This window comes from Panthera leo, chromosome D4, assembly GCF_018350215.1.
Source record: "Panthera leo isolate Ple1 chromosome D4, P.leo_Ple1_pat1.1, whole genome shotgun sequence".
Classification (NCBI taxonomy): domain Eukaryota; kingdom Metazoa; phylum Chordata; class Mammalia; order Carnivora; family Felidae; genus Panthera; species Panthera leo.
This window is the reverse complement of record NC_056691.1, coordinates 41919037-41937300: the sequence shown is the minus strand read 5'-3', so window position 1 is coordinate 41937300 and position 18264 is coordinate 41919037. Positions and strand designations below refer to the sequence as shown.

At 38.1% G+C, this 18264-nt stretch overlaps 1 protein-coding gene across 2 annotated transcripts in view; it reads right to left on the bottom strand.

The window, feature by feature from the left end:
• The window catches only part of CNTLN (centlein), a 313278-nt gene extending 296428 nt beyond the window's left edge, over window positions 1–16850 (bottom strand). For both annotated transcript variants that reach the window (XM_042913157.1, XM_042913158.1), the window contains exons 1-2: window positions 16430–16850; window positions 7804–7892 (exon numbers count right to left, since the gene is read on the bottom strand). In XM_042913157.1, the coding sequence (XP_042769091.1) occupies window positions 7804–7892; window positions 16430–16789 (449 nt within the window). In that variant the 5' untranslated portion in view covers window positions 16790–16850. The remainder of the gene's footprint in view (window positions 1–7803; window positions 7893–16429) is intronic.
• Between the last annotated feature and the right edge of the window lie 1414 nt (window positions 16851–18264).

Below are 18264 nucleotides of genomic sequence, written 5' to 3'. Positions count from 1 at the left end.
ATGAACACTTGCAGGGCACCAATAGATTATTACCTTTACTTTCTGGACTACATGTTGGCCCTAAGGTAAAAGTACACCTTTACAATGGAGGGGTCAGACTGTCATTACCTTAATGTACTGACCAACATTATCACTACTGAAAGTGGCACAATCAGATAATATGCGCTTTCATTTGAGATATATTATGAAGTACATAAAAATATTTGTGCCAAAAAAGTTGAACCTGAATATAATCAAGCTTCAGATTTACCTTTCAGTTTACAATAAAGAGGAAAAGTTAAAATGACAACACAAGGAAGCAATCAAGTGAATCCAGACTACAAGACCTTCTAAAAGACAACTAATAACCATGTTCATTTAACAAAATGATGCCATTAAATAGAAAGAATACAGGCTGTTCTAAAGTGACTAAAGAGACATAATCCACTGATCAAAGTTATCACAAAAGGATCTGGATAAGACACTATGTGCCTTCTGACATGACATAATAAGTATTATATAATAATACCTAAGAAGATCAGACCTGACTCTGAATAACACTCTAGGTGTAACTACAAGTTTATGATACTTATAGGGTACAGAATATTACAATCAGAAAAACCCAAAATGTGAGAAACTCTATAGGATAAATAAACCAACTTATTTATTTATTTTTTAATGTTGTGAAGAGAAAGACAGAAGAGAAGGATATGGAATCTATATATTCAGTGGGTAGACTATGTTTGGATCCTCATAAGAACAAACTAACTTTTTATTTTTATTTTTCTTAAGTTTATTTATTTATTTTTGAGGTGGGGAGAGGCAGAGAGAGAAGAAGAGAGAATCCCAAGCAGGCTCCATGCTGTCAGTGAAGATCCCAATACAGGGCTCAATCTAATGAACCATGACATCACAACCCAAGCCAAAATCAAGAGTTGGATGCTCAACCAACTGAGCCACTCAGACGCCCCAGGAGCAAACCAACTTTTTAAAGAAGTATGAGACTATTCTAGAAATCTGAAAACTGACTGGATATTTAATTGTATTAGGGAATAACTAGAGAATTCTAACTATGATAAAGATTCCATGGTTATATTAAAAAGAGCCCTTATCTTTTACAGAAAAAGTTAACTCTCATTCAAGGACTTAGAATCTGTGAATTTGTCTATTTGCTAAAATTCATCTGTAAGCTTACAACCAATACCCATGGCATTTCTCAGTCATTTGCAGGCATGCCCAAGGCAGCAAAAAAAAATTTAAGTCACCCAAACCACATGTTCCCAGCTGAGGTTAAACAAGGGGCCATTCTGTTTCAGTTCTCATACCATAAACAAGTGTTATTCTCACTTTAGTGCCAAATTTTTCACAATTTTACACTTTTTCTTGATGATTTCACCGTTACAAATGATCACCAAGCATAGTGGTTAGTGTTCCTAAACACAAGAAAATTGTGATGTGCCTCATGAAGAATGTATTAAACAATCTTTGTTCAGGCATGAGTTATACAGGCTATCATGAGTTCAAAGGTAATGAGTCAACAATACATACTAAATGAGATATCTTCAAAGAGAAATATACATAAAACAATGTTATATGTTGACCGGTTGACAAAAAGTTGTGGCCAAAGTTCACAGGAACCTAAACCTTTATTTCCCCAGAAGTAGTGGTCCAGTGTTGACTAATTCAATGTTTGCAATGACTTTATTGAACATAACTGCTGTGAATAACAAGAACTGACTGTCAACACTTATGTAATTGTGGATAAAATAACATGATGTCTGGGATTTGCTTCAAAATAATCCATTAGCGGTAGAGGGAGCAGGGAAGCAGAAGGAAGTAAGTTTATTGATAAAATAATATTGGCCATGTGTTGATAATTACTCAACCTGGGTGGTGAGTAAACATGAGAATTCATTAATATATTACCTCTGCCTTTGCATCTAACTGAAATATTCCACAATAAAATAAAACACATACACACAAATATGTGTATAAGCATACCTCGTTTTACTGTGCTTTGCTATACTGTGCTTTGCAGATATTGAGTTTTTCACAAATGGAAGGTTTATAGCAATCCCATGTCAAGCAAATCTATTTGCACCATTTTTCCAACAGCATTTGCTTACTTCACATCTTTGTGTCACATTTTGGTAACTCTCGCAACATTTCAAACTATTATAATTGTTTGGGGGCACCACGGACCACATGCAAATAAGATGGCAAACTTAATTGATAAATATTGTGTGTGCTCTGACTGCTCCCCTGACTAGCCATTCCCCTATCTCTTTCCCTCTCATCAGGCCTCCCTGTTCCCTGAGACACAGCAATATTGAAATTAGGCTAATTAATAACCCTACAGAGGCCTCTAGTGTCCAAGTGAAAGGAAGGGTTGCACATCTCTCACTTAAAATCAAAAGGTAGAAATAATTAAGCTTAGTGAAAAAAGGCAAGTTGAAAGCTGAGACAGAACAAAAGCTAGGCCTCTTGCACCAAAAAAAGTTAGCCAAATTGTGAATGCAAAGGAAAAGTTCTTGAAGGGAATTAAAATATCTACTCTAGTGAACACACAAATGATAAGAAAGCTAAACAGCCTTGCTGTTGATATGAAGAAAGTTTTAGTGGTCTGGAGAGAAGATCAAGCCAGCCACAGCATTCCCTCATGCCAGAGCCTAATCCAGAGGAAGGCCCCAACTCTCTTCAATTCTGTGAAGGCTGAGAGAGGTAAAGAAGCTACAGAGAAAAAAACTGAAGCTAGCAGGGATTGGTTCATGAGGTTGAAGAGAAGAAACCATCTCCATGACCCAAAAATGCAAGGTGAAGCAGCAGGTGCTGTTCAATGTACAAGCCCAGCAAGTTATCCTGAAGATCAAGCTAAGAGAATTAATAAAGGTGGCTACATTAAATAACAGATCTTCAATGCAGACAGAACAGCTTTGTATTAGAAGATGATGCCATCTAGGACTTTCATAGCCAGAGAGAAGTCAATGCCTGACTTTAAAACTTCAAAGAACAGGCTGGCTCTCTTGTTAGGGGCTAATGCATCTGGTGACTTTAAGTTGAAACCAATGTTCATTTACCATGTTGGAAATCCTAGGGCCATTAAGAATTACATTAAATCTACTTGTCTATGCTCTATAAATGGAACAACAAAGTCTGGATGACAGTACATATATTTACAACATGGTTTACAGTATTTTAAGCCCACTGTTTTTAAGCCCACTTCTCAGAAAAAGATTCCTTTCAAAACATTACAGCTCACTGGCCATCCACCTAGTTACCCAAGAGCTCTGATGGAGACATACAATGTTTTCATGCCTGCTAACAAAATATCCATTCTGCAGCCCATACATCCAGGAGTCATTTAAACTCTCAGCTGCCATGGATCATGGTTCTTCTGATGGATCTGGAAAAAATCAATTGAAAAGCTTCTGGAAATGACTCACCATTCCACATGCCATTAAGAACAGTCATGATTCATGGAAAGAGGTCAGAATATCAACATTATTAGGAGTTTTGAGAAGTTGATTCCAACCCTCATTGGATGATTTTGAGGAATTCAAATTCAAGACTTTTGTGGGAGAAGTAATTGCAGGTGTGGTAGAAATAGCAACAGAACTAGAATTAGAAGTGGAGTCTGAAGATACGTTTGAACTGCTGCAATCTCATAATCATACTTTAACAGATAAAAAGTTGCTTCTAATGGATGAACAAAGAAAGAAGTTTCTTGAGTGGTTCTTGGTGAAGATGCCATAAGATTGTTGAAACAACAACAAAGGACTTAAAATCTTTCATAAACTTAGTTTACAAAGTAGCAGCAGGGTTTGAAAGGATGGACTCCCAATTCTGAAAGAAATTCTGTGGGTAAAATGACATCAAACGGCATTGCATGCTACAGAGAAATGTTTTAGAAAGGAAGAGTCAATTGATATGGCAAACTTTATTGCTGTCTTATTTTAAGAAATTGCCACCACAACCTGCAGCAACTACCACTCTTATCAGTGATCAGCCATCAACACCAAAGCAAGACCTTACATGAGCAAAAAGATTACAACTCAATGAAAGCTCAAATGATGGTTAGCATTTTTTTAGGAATAAAGTGGTTTTTTTGAACCAATAAAGTATTTTAAATTAAGGTATGTACATTATTTTTTTAGACATAATGCGATTGCACACTAATAGACTATAGTATAGTATAAACATAACTTTTATAAGCACTGGAAAACCAAAAACTTCATTTGACTTGCTCTATTGCAATATTCGTTTCATTGTGATGGTCTGGAACCAAACCCACAGCATCTCCAAGGTATCCCTATACACAGACATCCCACCAAAAAACTTACCAGAAAATTATAATAAAGTGTCAAAAAGTTTAAAAAGTTAAAAAAGTTACAGATAGGCATTTTCCCAAAAGGGTATTGACATTTAGAGCAGCATGATTCTTTAATGGAGCAGGATTAACCTATTCGTTTCAGTATGGTTAGCAATCTCAGCCTACACCACTATGACAGTAGCAGCACTACTTGAAACTAACAATGCAGGCAAAGGTTTACCCAGAAGGCCATTCATCACAGCATGATCATACGATTTTTAAAAAAATAAAATAATCTTAATGTATCAAAACAAGATACCGGTTAAATATAAATATGGTGTATCAAAATAATAAAAATATATTGTAACCAGTAAAAATGATATTGTACTTCCTCTTAAAGATGATTAACTTGGTGAAGATGATACTGACTTCCACAAATCACATTGAATTGAATAAATACCTATCACAGCATGGAAAATAAGAAAAGGGGCCAAAATTGACCATAAATGTGAGAAACATTGGAAAGACAGAAGGATGTGCTCACAAACCCAGAGAAGAAAAATCAAATCAAAATCTAAATGATGCCTACAGTGGAAGAGGAAGATGCTTTTTCTCAAAGATGCTCAAAGAGACTCTAAGTACCCAATTAGTAAATACAGAGAACAGAAGCCCAAAGCAGTCAAGAAGACTAATAAAGGAACCATTTATCAAAAAGCTGAGTCTCTCACTCACTTGAAGCATTTGCCTACAGCAAATGGCCAAAGATGACTTTCCTTAATCATAAGAAAATCTTAAGTCTTAAGTTTGAAAGGGCCCACCAAAGGCTGAGAAGGTTGGATTTTTTAAAAACCCAAATTAATAGCTGATATTGAAATTTTACTATGTTACATATAAAGAGACTATCTTGAAAGTTTAATTTAAGCAAGCTACCTAGAAAAAAGAATCATACTTACACTGGATCACAAATACACTTGGTAGCACCTCTACATGCTAAAAGAAGATAACAGAGCTATACTTTCAAAAATCTGAAGGAAATTATGTGGACATAAAATTGCATGTTCAGCTAAACTATCAATCAAGCATAAGGACAAAAGAAAGACATTTTCAGGCATGTAAGGAGTCAGAAAGTGACTTGTGCATCCTTTCTCAGAAATAATGTTGAAAACATAACCCAACAAAAAGAAAGATATGGGATACCAGGAACTGTGGAACAAGTCCAAGAGTACAATGAAAAGAAAATCTAAGGTAATAGCTATGAGTAGGTGTAGAAAGCAACTGGTCCAAATTCATACCATAAGCCAAAAGGCTCAAGGAAGAATGTCTTAGGCTGTTAAACAAATACAGACATTCTTTATGATAAGAAAGCAGAAAAGAAGGACTATTAGAAATTCCAAGGGGAAAAATGTTGTCTAGGAAGATCAAGGCACAGATATTAAACAGACTTAAATGTAACATTATTTGGGTAACTAGTGGACTATACAAAGACAGTATATTTGACTTTGATTTTGAGAATATTCTTTTCTTGAAAAATAAAGATTCAATGGTATACCATTTTTCCTTTTTCACAAGTCAAAACATACTACATGGTTCTCTAGGAAATAAATGTTCACATAATTATAAAGTTATAAATGCCACTTATAGGCTTCCAGTTTCAAAAGTCAACTCAAATTTCAAAGTATCTCACAGTATGACCTATGAATTACAACATCAGAATTATCTGGAAAGCTGTTTTTAAAAGACTTCTAGGGGTGCCTGGGTGGCTCAGTTTAAAAAAAAAAAAAAAAAAGAAGCATCCGACTCAGGTACAGCTCAGGTCATGATCTCACAGTTTCAAGTTCAAGCCCTGCATTGGGCTCTGCACTGACTGCAGAGCCTGCTTGGGAATCTCTCTCTCTCTCCCTCTCTCTCTGCCTCTCCCCTGCTCATGCTGTCTCTATCTCTCTCAAAGTAAATAAATAAACTTAAAAAAAAATTTTAAGACTTCTGGACCTCATTGCTAGAGATTCAGTAGATCTAGGGAAAAATCCCAGAAATCTGCATTTTAATAAATTCACTAGGTATAGCTTAGGCACACTAAAATTTTGAGAATCATAGCTGTAAAGTAATAATCCCCAAAATTTCCCATTATATATCTTATCAGCATAGGGCTTTTGAGTATACTCACAAAATATATGTGCATTTATTTACAAAGTGTGTATATATACTTTTGTATGTGTATTATGTATATTAAAAAGTAGAAATCTCAAAGGGTGAGAAAGAGGACTCAACAATATGTTAATATTTCTCTCTCAACCAAGAGGAAAGTGAAAATTAAAGACAGTTTTAGTTAGTTTAAAAAAATAACAAATTAGAAAGCTGGAATATACAAGTAAAATGAGAGGAGGATAATGAAAAAAATCACAGAAATTACTACTGAAGTCCCAAGAATGTTTCTTCTAGAAGGCTTATTTGGCTAGAAAACAGAATGCAACTGAGAGTGATCACATTTCATCTCAAGAAAATAATAAGGTACTTCAACAAAAGGCTTAATTCTGATTATCGAAAGGGAAAAAACTGATTGATGAGTGAGACATATAAGTAACATGAAGAGAAAGTGAATATACTACTTCAAGAGTCCACAATAATGGAGAATGGTAAAACTGTACATAGGTATCTATCACAGATTTTTAAAAGTCAAATTCCAGACAACACTGGAATGATCCTAGGGTCAGACATACCAAAGGTCAAGTTATCAAAAACTGATATTCAGATTATATAATCATGATTCCAATAAAGACACAGGAAACGGCATCCATCCATATGCTTAGCTTCTCATTTAGGAAATGTACTGAAATCCATTTAATACGAAAGCAAGTGTTTTTAATTGCTATGCTAAGCATCATATGGTGTACTACCGTACACCAAATGTTTGGTAAGGAGTACCCAGCATCACTCTGCTATTTCTAATGACCAAGGAGAGGCCCAGTAATATATAGTTAAATAAATGAGCATCCCCTACAGGGTAATACACAGTGCTAAGCGAAATCCCTCAGCCTATTCCAGATTACTTTATTCTGGCAAGGTCATCCCAGGCTTTCAGGTACACACTGCAATTACCTTAGGGGGAAACTGAGCCATGTCTAGGAAGGATCATGTCTAGAAAGTTGTCAACAGAGGCAGTTTCAGAGTAAAAAACCAAGTAACAGGTACTTCTCTAATTTTTAAAGTTGTGTCATAATAGCTCAACACACCGACATAAACAGACATACACATAACACGCACACACACAATGTCTAAGTCACACTTTTATCTCTTACCTACAAACCTCCCAAATACATCAGAATATAAGTAGGAGATATGGCCTATTTATATTTATTAACTGGCACCCCTTGAAATAAGTCCAATAATTATTAATATCATGCTTCACATTCATTTGGAAATAAAATCTCTTTAGGGGCCTAATGCCAAGTTTTAATAATAAAGCAAAGCAAATTCAACAAACCAAATACTCATGAAAAAATTACTTGGAAGCTCACCGTTCTACAACCAAACTGACTGCTTGTGTGAGATCTGGGTTTGTCACCTGGAGACGTTTCCACAGAGACCATACAAATTCTTTATCAGCCTTAAAGAAACAAAAGACATTTTTAATGCATTGCTTTGTAGCTGTATCAGAGAAGACACTACATTAAATTTTAAAATGAAAAATGTTTCTTGATCTCTAGTTCTAGAACTATAAAATAGACTCTTGAAAACTGTAGCAGGAAAGCTTTATTTTAAGAAGTTCTTACACTGGTAACCCACATTCACTTCGACTATTTCTACCACCCACACTTCAGGGTACAAATGATGGAATGCTAAATATCAGTTATTTTGCTCTAAAAGGGAATTGCTCTCTATTTACAGCTCCATTTTTCAGCTCCCCTTTTCAGCAAAATTCCTTGGAAGAGTTGCCTATAAACACAGTCTCCACTTCCTCACCTCATTCACTCTATTACTTCCTCCAGTCAGATGTCCCTCCCTACTATGATGTTAAATTCCTTTTTTAAGGTCCCCTATGTAGCCAAATCCCATAGACAATGAGCAATTTTAGTCCTTACTCCCTAGGTCCATTGTCATCAACTATGGTTGAGAGTTAGGAATCACTTTAGGGGAAGTTTTTAAAAATAGTGATTATCTAGAGATTCTGATTTAATTGGTTTTGGGTAAGGTTCAAGCACCAGTATTTTTTACAAGTTCCTCAGGTGATTCTGTACACTCAGGATTAAATAAGAACCATTGCTCTAGGGGACCTCATAGTTCCATGGTTTCATGTATCAACTCTACACTAAGGACTTCCACATTTCCCGCCTTAGCTATTTCCTCTACCCCTAGGTGCAGACTCCGATTTCTAACTGCCTACTCAATAATTCCACTTGAATACCTAATAGGTATCTCAGATTTAACTTATCCAAAATAAACTTTTTGATTTCCTACTCTTTCACAAACCTACTCCTATGCATCTCAGAAAATGACACCACCATCTAGTCATTTCTTCAAAGGCCTAACACCTACAAGTCAATTCTGGTTGCTCTCTTCCTCGCATTTCCTATCCAAACCATTAGTAAGTTCTATTACCTACAAAATATATCCCATTCTAGTTCAGGTCAACCTCTTCTCTTGCCTAGCCATCTATGATGGTTCCCCTAGTCTCCTTATAGCTCAAAAATCTCCACTGCATTCCCATCAGATTAGGAAAATAATCCAAACTCTGTATCAAGGCTACAAAACCCCACATTCTCCGGCCCCATACACACCTCCTCAACCTCATCTATCACTCTGTTCATTCATCACTCACACTAGTCTTCTTGCTCTACTTGTACCAGGGCCTTTGCACATGTACCATCCATCAGATTTTCATGTATATTATTTCCTCACTTCATTCAGGTCTTTGCTTAAATATCACCTCAAGAGAAATCTTCTCTACTATATTTGTAGCCACTGAAACCTTTAAGTCTCTGATAACCCTTTGCCCTGATTAAATTTTTTCACAACACATTTCATTTTATAATACTATATTTGGTTGGTTGATTGGTTAGGTTTACTTGTGTGGCAGATATTTTTGTGTCTGTGTCCATCATCCATTCTTTCCTTCCTATTAGAAACCATTTGGCTTTTTGCTGCCCAATTAAAAGAATTAAAAGACAGGTCCCTCTTACCTATGGGTATATGACTAAGTTCTGCCAACAAAATATGAGAACTATTGCTAGAAATCTTAAAATTAGACTTATGTCTACCAAACGTGTTACAAATAATTTTTCTCTTGTATCTTGTTGCATATTTATTTATGATGAAACATTTCAGAAAAGGGTAAGTTATTAGTTTTATATATTCAAATGTATCCATCTTTCCCATTATGGCTTATTGACTTTATGTACCAATTTTTCTAATCAGCCTTCTCTACTCAGAGATTAGAAATGTATCTACCTATGGGATGCCTGGGTGGTTCAGTTAGTTGAGCATCTCACTCCTGAATTCAGCTTGGGTCATGGTCCCAGGGTCATGGGATCAAGCCCCACGTTAGGCTCTGTGCTGTGCATGGAGCCTGCTTGGGATTCTCTCTCTCTCTGTCCCTTCCCCATTTGCACATGCACACGCACAGTCTCTCTAAAATTAAAAAAAATTATGTACCTATACTTTCTTATAAAATTTTTGTTTTCCTTTTTTAATGCTCAAATCTTTGATCTACTTTATTTACTTGTTTTTAAAGGACTTTTGACAGTCTGAGTAGAAGAGACTACTACCTTTCCTAAACAGTCCTATATATATCATGCTTTACTTTACACCTTTAGAACCAAGAATTTAGAATTTGGGTATTAAAATAATTTGGGTTGGGACACCTGAGTAACTCAGTTCTTAATGAAGCGCCTACTGATTTCAGCTCAGGTCATGATCTCACGGTTCCTAAGATGGAGCCTTTGGTGGGGCTTCACGCTGATAGCACAGAGACTGCTTGGGATTCTCTCTCTGTGTCTCTTTGCTCTCCCCCATTCTCTCTCTCTCCCTCTTTCAAAGTAAATAAATAAACTTAAGAAAGGAAAGAAGGAAGGAAGGGAGGAAAGGAGGGAGGGAGGGACAGAAGGGAGGGAAGATTTGAGTTAAAGACAAGAAATGTCACTATATAAATCACATGTCGTAACCTGCCTAGAGGGTAGTGAAGGTAAGAAAATATAAACTACGCAACATAATGTGCTCTAATATCTCTAGTTTTAAAGGTATGCTGAGGAAATATCAAAATCCCTTCCAACAAATATTATCTAGAAATTTATCTTACAGCTCCCTTCAAAACAAAATAGGGAAGATTTACATGTATTTTCACCTCAACTTTTCTAACTAAAATATTAAGAAAGGTTATTATTGGGGCACCTGGGTGGCTCAGTCAGTTAAGTGTCTGACTTCGGCTCGGGTCATGATCTCATGGTTTGTGGGTTCGAGCCCCACATCGGGCTCTGTGCTGACAGCTCAGAGCCTGGAGCCTGCTTCGGATTCTGTGTCTCCCTCTCTCTCTCTGCCCCTCCCCTCCTCATGCTTTGTGTTTCTCTGTCTCTCAAAAATAAATAAACGTTGAAAAAAAATTTTTTTAAAAAGAAAGGTTATTAAGTAAAAATATAAAAAAGTAGGTTTTCTTTAGTTACTTCCACTTAAATAAGTTACTTCCGCTTAAATAAGTTATGACTTAATAACAAAGGACTTAGCTCTAGCACAGTTGAAGAGATATAGCAAGAAGTCAAAAAATATCTGATGAAAAAAAATCTTTACATCTTAATTTGTACATTTTTTCTCTTTTTCCCATTGTTGATAGTTAATGGTTATTTCACATCTCCTGTTCAATCTGCACCAAAGAGAAAGTAACAACAAATTCTTTTTTCTAATTTACAAATTTCTAAAGTTGTTATTATTTTTTTTTTTTAATTTGTGGTCATCAAAGGTATTCAGATTCCCTTTGTCACCTAAAAACACTCAAATGTATAAGTGATAGTTTATTTGAAAAAAAAAAAGCAAGTTCTTTTGTAAGTAATAAAATGTTATAAATGGATTGTGAGACTACCGTATTAGTTTTGTAACTTTTCCAGTTATTTATTTATCTAAATGTTTATTTATTTATTTTGAGAGAGAGAGCAAGCAAGGGAGGGGCAGAGAGGAGGACAGAGAGAGAATCCCAAGCAGGCTCCACACTGTCAGCACACAGCATGATGCGAGGGGCTTGAGTTCACCAACAATAAGATCATAACCTGAGCCAAAATTGAGTCAGACAATTAGCCAACTGAGCCACACAGGTGCCCCAAGTTTTTCAGTTATTTAATGCTGTATAATCTTCAATGTGGTTTATACCTTAAATTACTAAAAAGACCCTCTTTCACATGCAAGAATAAATAAAGCGTCCCCCTAAAAACACAAAACTAATTGCCAAACTATTCCAGACATTATTAAAACAGAAAACTATTGCCAATCATATCCTCTTTATAGTTTCCCTTCTTTGGGGCACATAAATAGGTCCTTTTAAAATAATTTTAAAAAGGGGCACCTGGGTAGCTCAGTCAGCTGAGCGTCCGATTTTGGCTCAGGGCATGATCTCACGGTTCGTGAGTTCAAGCCCCACATCAGGCTCACTGCTATCAGCCTGTCAGCACAGAGCCCGCTTCAGATCCCCCTCTCTCTGCCCTTCCCCTGCTTGCACTCTCCCAAAAAACAAAACAAAAAGTTTAATTAATTAATTAATTAAAAATAAAGGGGCACCTGGGTGGGTCAGTTGGTTAAGTGTCTGACTTCAGCTCAGGCCATGATCATGTGGTTCATTAGTGTGAGCCCCAGCACTGGGCTTTCTGCTGTCAGCACAGAGCCTGCTTCAAGATCCTGTCTTCTCTCTCTGGCCCTCCCCCACTCAAACCTTTTCTCTCTCTCTCTCAAAATAAACATTTAAAAACTCATAAATTATTTATTCTTACTCCATAACTTTGACACAGAATCAAGTAATTTAAAATTTAAATTAGGGATACCCAGCTGGCTCAGGCAGAAGTACATGTGACTCTTGATTTGGAGTTGTAAGTTCAAGACCCACATTGGGTATAGAGATTACTCAAAGAAATAAACTTTTAAAAATAATTTAAATTTAAAAATCCTACTCCTCATAAAGTTTATCAAATTCAGCCTATGAAAGAGTTGACTAAATGCTTGGAGATCTGAATCTAAATTATCTTAGTAGTGTATTGGTCTTGACTTTCACTTATCAGCTGACATGGAAATAAGTATCAACTTTACAGACACAGACATCCAAAACATTTGTACTTTTTTGTACTCTCCCAGCACCTAGTTTACTGTCTGGCAACATAACAGGAGGAATGAATTCTACTGGAGGAAAGAATTCAACAAACATGAAAACTATTTCCTATATTTAAATAAATAATTTGCCTATCAGAACCTAGGGTAGTCTCTCAATAAATTATTATTGTCAAAAATAATTGCACAAACTATTGTGCTAACACTGGTGAGGATTCTAATTATACCGTAGGTTCTTAAATTTTTTTTTTCTTTATGAATGACTGGACAAGTTTTCAAAACACCTAAAAATCTAACAAAAAATATAACTGGCTAACTTCTCTGGTTATATATTCTTAATTCCAACATCACATACTTCATTAAACTTAGTTTCATCATTAAAGTTACATTAATAAACATATATTTCATTTCTTTCTTTTTTTTTTTTTTTTTTTTTTTAGTAAAGCCTACATCCAACCTGGGGCTTGAACTCACAAACTGGAGATCAAGAGTCACATGCTCTGAGGAGCCTGGGTGGCTCAGTTGGTTAAGTGGCCAACTTTGGCTCAGGTCACAATCTCCTGGCTTGTGAGTTCAAGCCCCACGTCGGGCTCTAGGCTGATAGCTCAGAGCTTGGAGCCTGTTTCGGATTCTGTGTCTCCCTCTCTCTGCCCCTCCCCTGTTCACACTCTGTCTATGTCTCTCTCAAAAATAAATAAAACATCAAAAAAAATTTTTTTAAGAGTCATATGCTCTACCGACTGAACCAGCCAGGTATCTATCTATCTATCTATCTATCTATCTATAATTTAAATGCCCTAAATAATTTTTTACCTTAAATTGATTTAGAGGTTTAGTGAATATTTTTGGATGCTGCTGAAAAAGGAAATAAGCTTTGAGATATACATACATATGTCACACTCAAATATATATGTGTGTGTGTATATACATTACACATATATAACATTACTTTTTCTCTTCTGGTATTCTACAAGTGCTGATGAATGTATATATACACATACTTGCAATATACTGAACTGCAAATAGAACACATTCTTGTCACAAGTAGAACACATTCTTAAAATATATAATCAAATTAAGAGTAAAGGTGGGTTCTAAATCAATGGACAAAGCATAAATGTCATGCACTTAAAATTGTTGTAGCACCCTTGAAATTTCATTAGGAAGAAGCTACAGTGGGAAGCTAATGTCTTATCCTCAGTAAGTCCAGTACAGACAGCTTGTCTCTCCACACTGAAGTTAATCATGTTTTCTTTAGCTACGCATTATATGTATGTTGCTTGCTAATCTGAAGCCATATAAAAAAAGCCTTTAATATTATAATCACATAGAGTTGGATGAGAAACATTTGGAACTGAGATAGCCTTCTTATACATGCTTATTCTGAGTAATTCCAGTGGGGTGGAGGGTCACATGGAACCACTCAAACTTTCTTTTTCTCCACCAAGTACATATAATTGAATTCCTATAAGCTAAATGTGGAAAAAGAACCAACTAGATGAAGCCACTATTTATGACCAGAGACTAATTTGCAGGCTTCTTTTCCCCCAAACTATACATTTGACCCATTAGTGTGTCAAATTAATTTAGTAGATTTGAGCAGTATTTTCTTAAAAAGTGTTAATTTAAAAGAAAAATCAGTGTTCATGGTGAACAATTAGGGTAAATATTATTTCTGAAATTCTAGTTATGCGTATGTTGTGCATACTTAGGTTAAGGTGAAAATGAACTTATTTTGGGTTGTGATTTTTGAAAAGTTTGAAAACCAGGGTTAATACTATATATTCTTGGGTAATGTGATTTATAGCTAAAGAAGGAGAACAAATCAAAAGGTGTAAAAGTGAATTTTAATTATTTAAATGCATTTTTTATAAAACAGTTGGGAATTCAATTATTATTTCTCCTAAGTTTCAAACTGTGGTTTGACCACAGTTTTGAATGGGATACTGCCAATCTCATCTCACATTACTGGAATGCCTACGATCATCTAACAGGGACAATATTACAAAAATCTCAAGAACCATCACTCTAGCCTAATTATGACCATCTCTATTCTTACATCTAGGCATCTACAGTGCCTAGAGCACTTTAATCATCTTCCTAGGCCATATATGTCCAAGGTCACAAGGGCCAACACGGTATTTGAAGCTACATTTCTAAAGAATAGGAAATGGAGGGGCGCCTGGGTGGCTGAGTGGGTTAACCTCTGACTTCAGCTCAGGTTATGATCTCGCGGTTTGTGGGTTTGAGCCCCACATAGGGTTCCATGCTGACAGCTCAGAACCTGGAGCCTGCCTCAGATTCTGTCGCTCCCTCTCTCAGTCCCTCCTTCACTCACACTCTGTGTCTCTCTCTCTCTCAAAAATAAACATTAAAATAAAAATTTAAAAAAAAAAAAAGAATAGGGAGTGGATTTGGGGGTGGGGGTCATTGGGCTGTTTCCAATAGAGTGAGTTCCTTACTCAAATCAGTTATAAAAAGTAAATATTTCAGCTCCTAAATATTTCAGCTGTAACTATGGCATATAGAGAGAGGGAAGGGGGAAGAGTATAGAAGTTATGGGCAAATAGCATCTTAGATTAGGACCTGTTAAAGTAACAAAAGCCTTTATCATGGGTTAACATCTTCAAACTATCCAAAGGTGAGGTGTGTAGATGACAAAATGTTTTAATTCACTGGTGTCTCTTATTTGTTCCTTTGCTCCTTATCCAGTAAAGAACAGAAAATCGGAAAATGACAAAGAAACAGTCACATAGTATTTCCCCAAATTGTTTAAGCAAATGTGTATTCAATTTGAACAAGACTGTCCTGTTTTTACAGCCTTGACTCCATCAGCAAGGACCTACAAAAGGAGCAAAAGAATCCAATGGAACAAACAGAGAGAATGAAAATCATGAATTTTTACTAATCTAAACTGATGACACTGTTCATAGTTACCTTGGTTTTTAGTAGTTCCTAACTGGTTCTATCTTGAAGACAGAGTGACTCAAACATCTATCGTTGAGTGAATCCCCAGCATTTATATCTCCCAACCCTGTCTAAAGGTTCTGGTAAGATCAGAGAAGAGATGGTGGTAAGGATGCAAAACTAAACTAAAATCAAACCTCTTTGAACATGAGTGCAGTCAAGCTATCTTTAATAACTCTACAAATAACAGGAAAATAATTCAACAGAATCGATTTAGGAAATGCTTTTCACTGGCAACATGATATGAAAATCAAATTTCTCTTTCAAGGATACAGAATTAGTATAACTGATTAATAAACATCAAGCATCATCTATTATGCGTGAAAGTTCCCACCCCAAGACTCCCTAAAAATTACTGGTCTGTGTTTACAACTTAAGTTTAACTTGACTTAAGAACAAGTGTGGGTTTGAAAATTAAAAACAGGTTCTTTCACCGATGGATTTTATTTTAATAGAAGTGTTTAAACTTTCCTGTTCGATGTATCAACTCGTGGACTGCACTCCACTCCTCTCCAAGTACCACTAACAGTCACAACCAAGAACTTGGGCTTCTGGGGGGTGAGGGGGGTGCGACTACACGTTTTGGTGGCATTCAAGTGAACAAAACCAAACCCGGGCGCCGAGGCGAACCCTGCCCGGCCTGTCCGGGGAGGAGCGGGAGCCCCTGGTCAGGGAGCGGGGCGCTGCTACGTCCCCCCAGCACTAAGCAGCGGGCCGGGCTGGGTGTGGAAACCGGGAGGCAGCGCCGCCGGACGGAGATGGGTGGGTCCCCAACCCGCGCAGCGACGCAGCCTAAGGCAGAGGGAGAGGGGCGCGCCTCCCCATCGGACCGGCCCCGGCCGCGCTGTGTAGGGGAAAGGCCGGAGGCCACCTCGATACCTGACACAGGGCCAGCTCCTCCTTTAGGCTGCTCAGCTCTTCCTCCAGCAGCTGCGTCCGGGTCACCATCGCCTCCTCTACCGAGATGCCCTCTAGTCGCTTGGACCCCATGGGCGAGCTGAGGAGGGGAGCCTGAGCCGGAGCTGCACCCCCTGGCCCTCGCCGGCCCCCTGACCCTTCTTCGCCCCGCCAGCATATATCGTTTTTGTCCACGACGCCCTCCCGCACTGCATTCGCAAGACCCGAGGCCTCGCTGCGCACTGCGTGTACCACAGCTCCCCGCCCAACACGTGGGGACCAGGGACCCAACTGTCGCGCTGGGGGCGGAGGGAGCGGGGAGGGAGGCGAGCGCGCCGCCATGGCCGCGGCTGCTAACGGGTCAAGTTCCCTCTTGGAAACTCCACCTCCCCTTCCCCATCCTGGCGAGCCCCAAGCTGTGAGCCGCGCATGCGCGAGACTTTTCCCGCCTTGGCGCGCGGGGTCTCGCGCTCGCGGATCCTGGCCAGCTTTCCGCGGGCCGCGCGCCCGGCGCGAGCGTTAGGCTGCGCACGCGCCGTGGCCCAAGGGGTTAGGCCAGAAAGCTGTGCGCGCTACCCCGACGTGCCGGCCCGAGTGTTCAGTTCCCATCGCCACGCCTTCTCGCCCACCTAAAACCCTACCCGCCACTTAGCGCCTAGCTTACATCCCACCTCTTAAAGTCTTCCTTGACAAGCCCCTAGCCCCAAATGATCCTTAACTGTGAATTCCTTCGCCTTCAAGGCCCCTGCCAACTCGTTTGTCACGTTTCATTGACCGCCCTGGAGTGTTAGTTACACAGCTAATCTCTCCAGCGCTGTTGTAAACTCCTTGAGGATCAGGGAATAAGTTTTACACTTAAGTGTTTTCTTCACACCCTTTAGCAAAACTGCTTTACGTACAGCTGACATCCAGCTGAGTGATGTCAGGGAGATGTGGAAAGCCTTGTGCTGAGCTGGGACTATCAGGCGGATTTCCCATTTGAATTACGATCCTTTGCGCACCCTTTGTCTTTTGCTTTGCAAGAGACATGATTTCCTTTAAGTTTTTATGGCAGCTTCTTTTAAGCAATTGGCTGACTATCAGAGCGAGTGTGACCCACACTGCCCCCCAGTTTGGGTCCTTGGACCAATTTGAAATCGGTAATTCGAGCTTGGTTAAAGAACTGAGATCAGCTTTCAGTGGCTCATCCTCTATCTCCCTCTCCCTCCCTCTCTCCCTATCCTTCTCCTTCTCTCTCCCTCCCTTTTTTTCTTCCTTCTTTCCTGCTTTCTTTATAAGCTTATAATAGACAATAACCTTCTTTTTCTTTGCCATTATAACACGTCCTACTTCTCTTGTAACGGATCCACGTTGAACTAGCAGTAGGGTTTTACCAAAGCTAGATGGCTTTCTTCTGCAGAAAGGGTTCCAGAATACATAGAGAGCTGAGGTAGGCAAAGGAGGACTGTGGAAACAGGGAGGTGACCACTTTAACTGATGACTGCTTCATTAATCAGAATTACTGCTTTGTGTGAGAATTTAGCTAGCACATGGAAAGACACCCTTCCAATTAGAATCCTGCTGAGGCAGGATGAGTGGGCTTCCTTCCCACTGAAGGTGAACACCTCACAAAATTTATAAAAGGATTATGTTAGAAAAAGTACCAAAAGCCTATATTAGGAGTAACTCCCATATTGAACATTTACTATATGCTGAGTCCAGGGCTAAATATGTTTCATATATGTACTTATTAAATCCTTACATTACTGTAAAATAGATATTATGTTCACTTTACTAGCGAGAAAACTTAGAGTTAGGAGATTACTGTACCCTGCCTG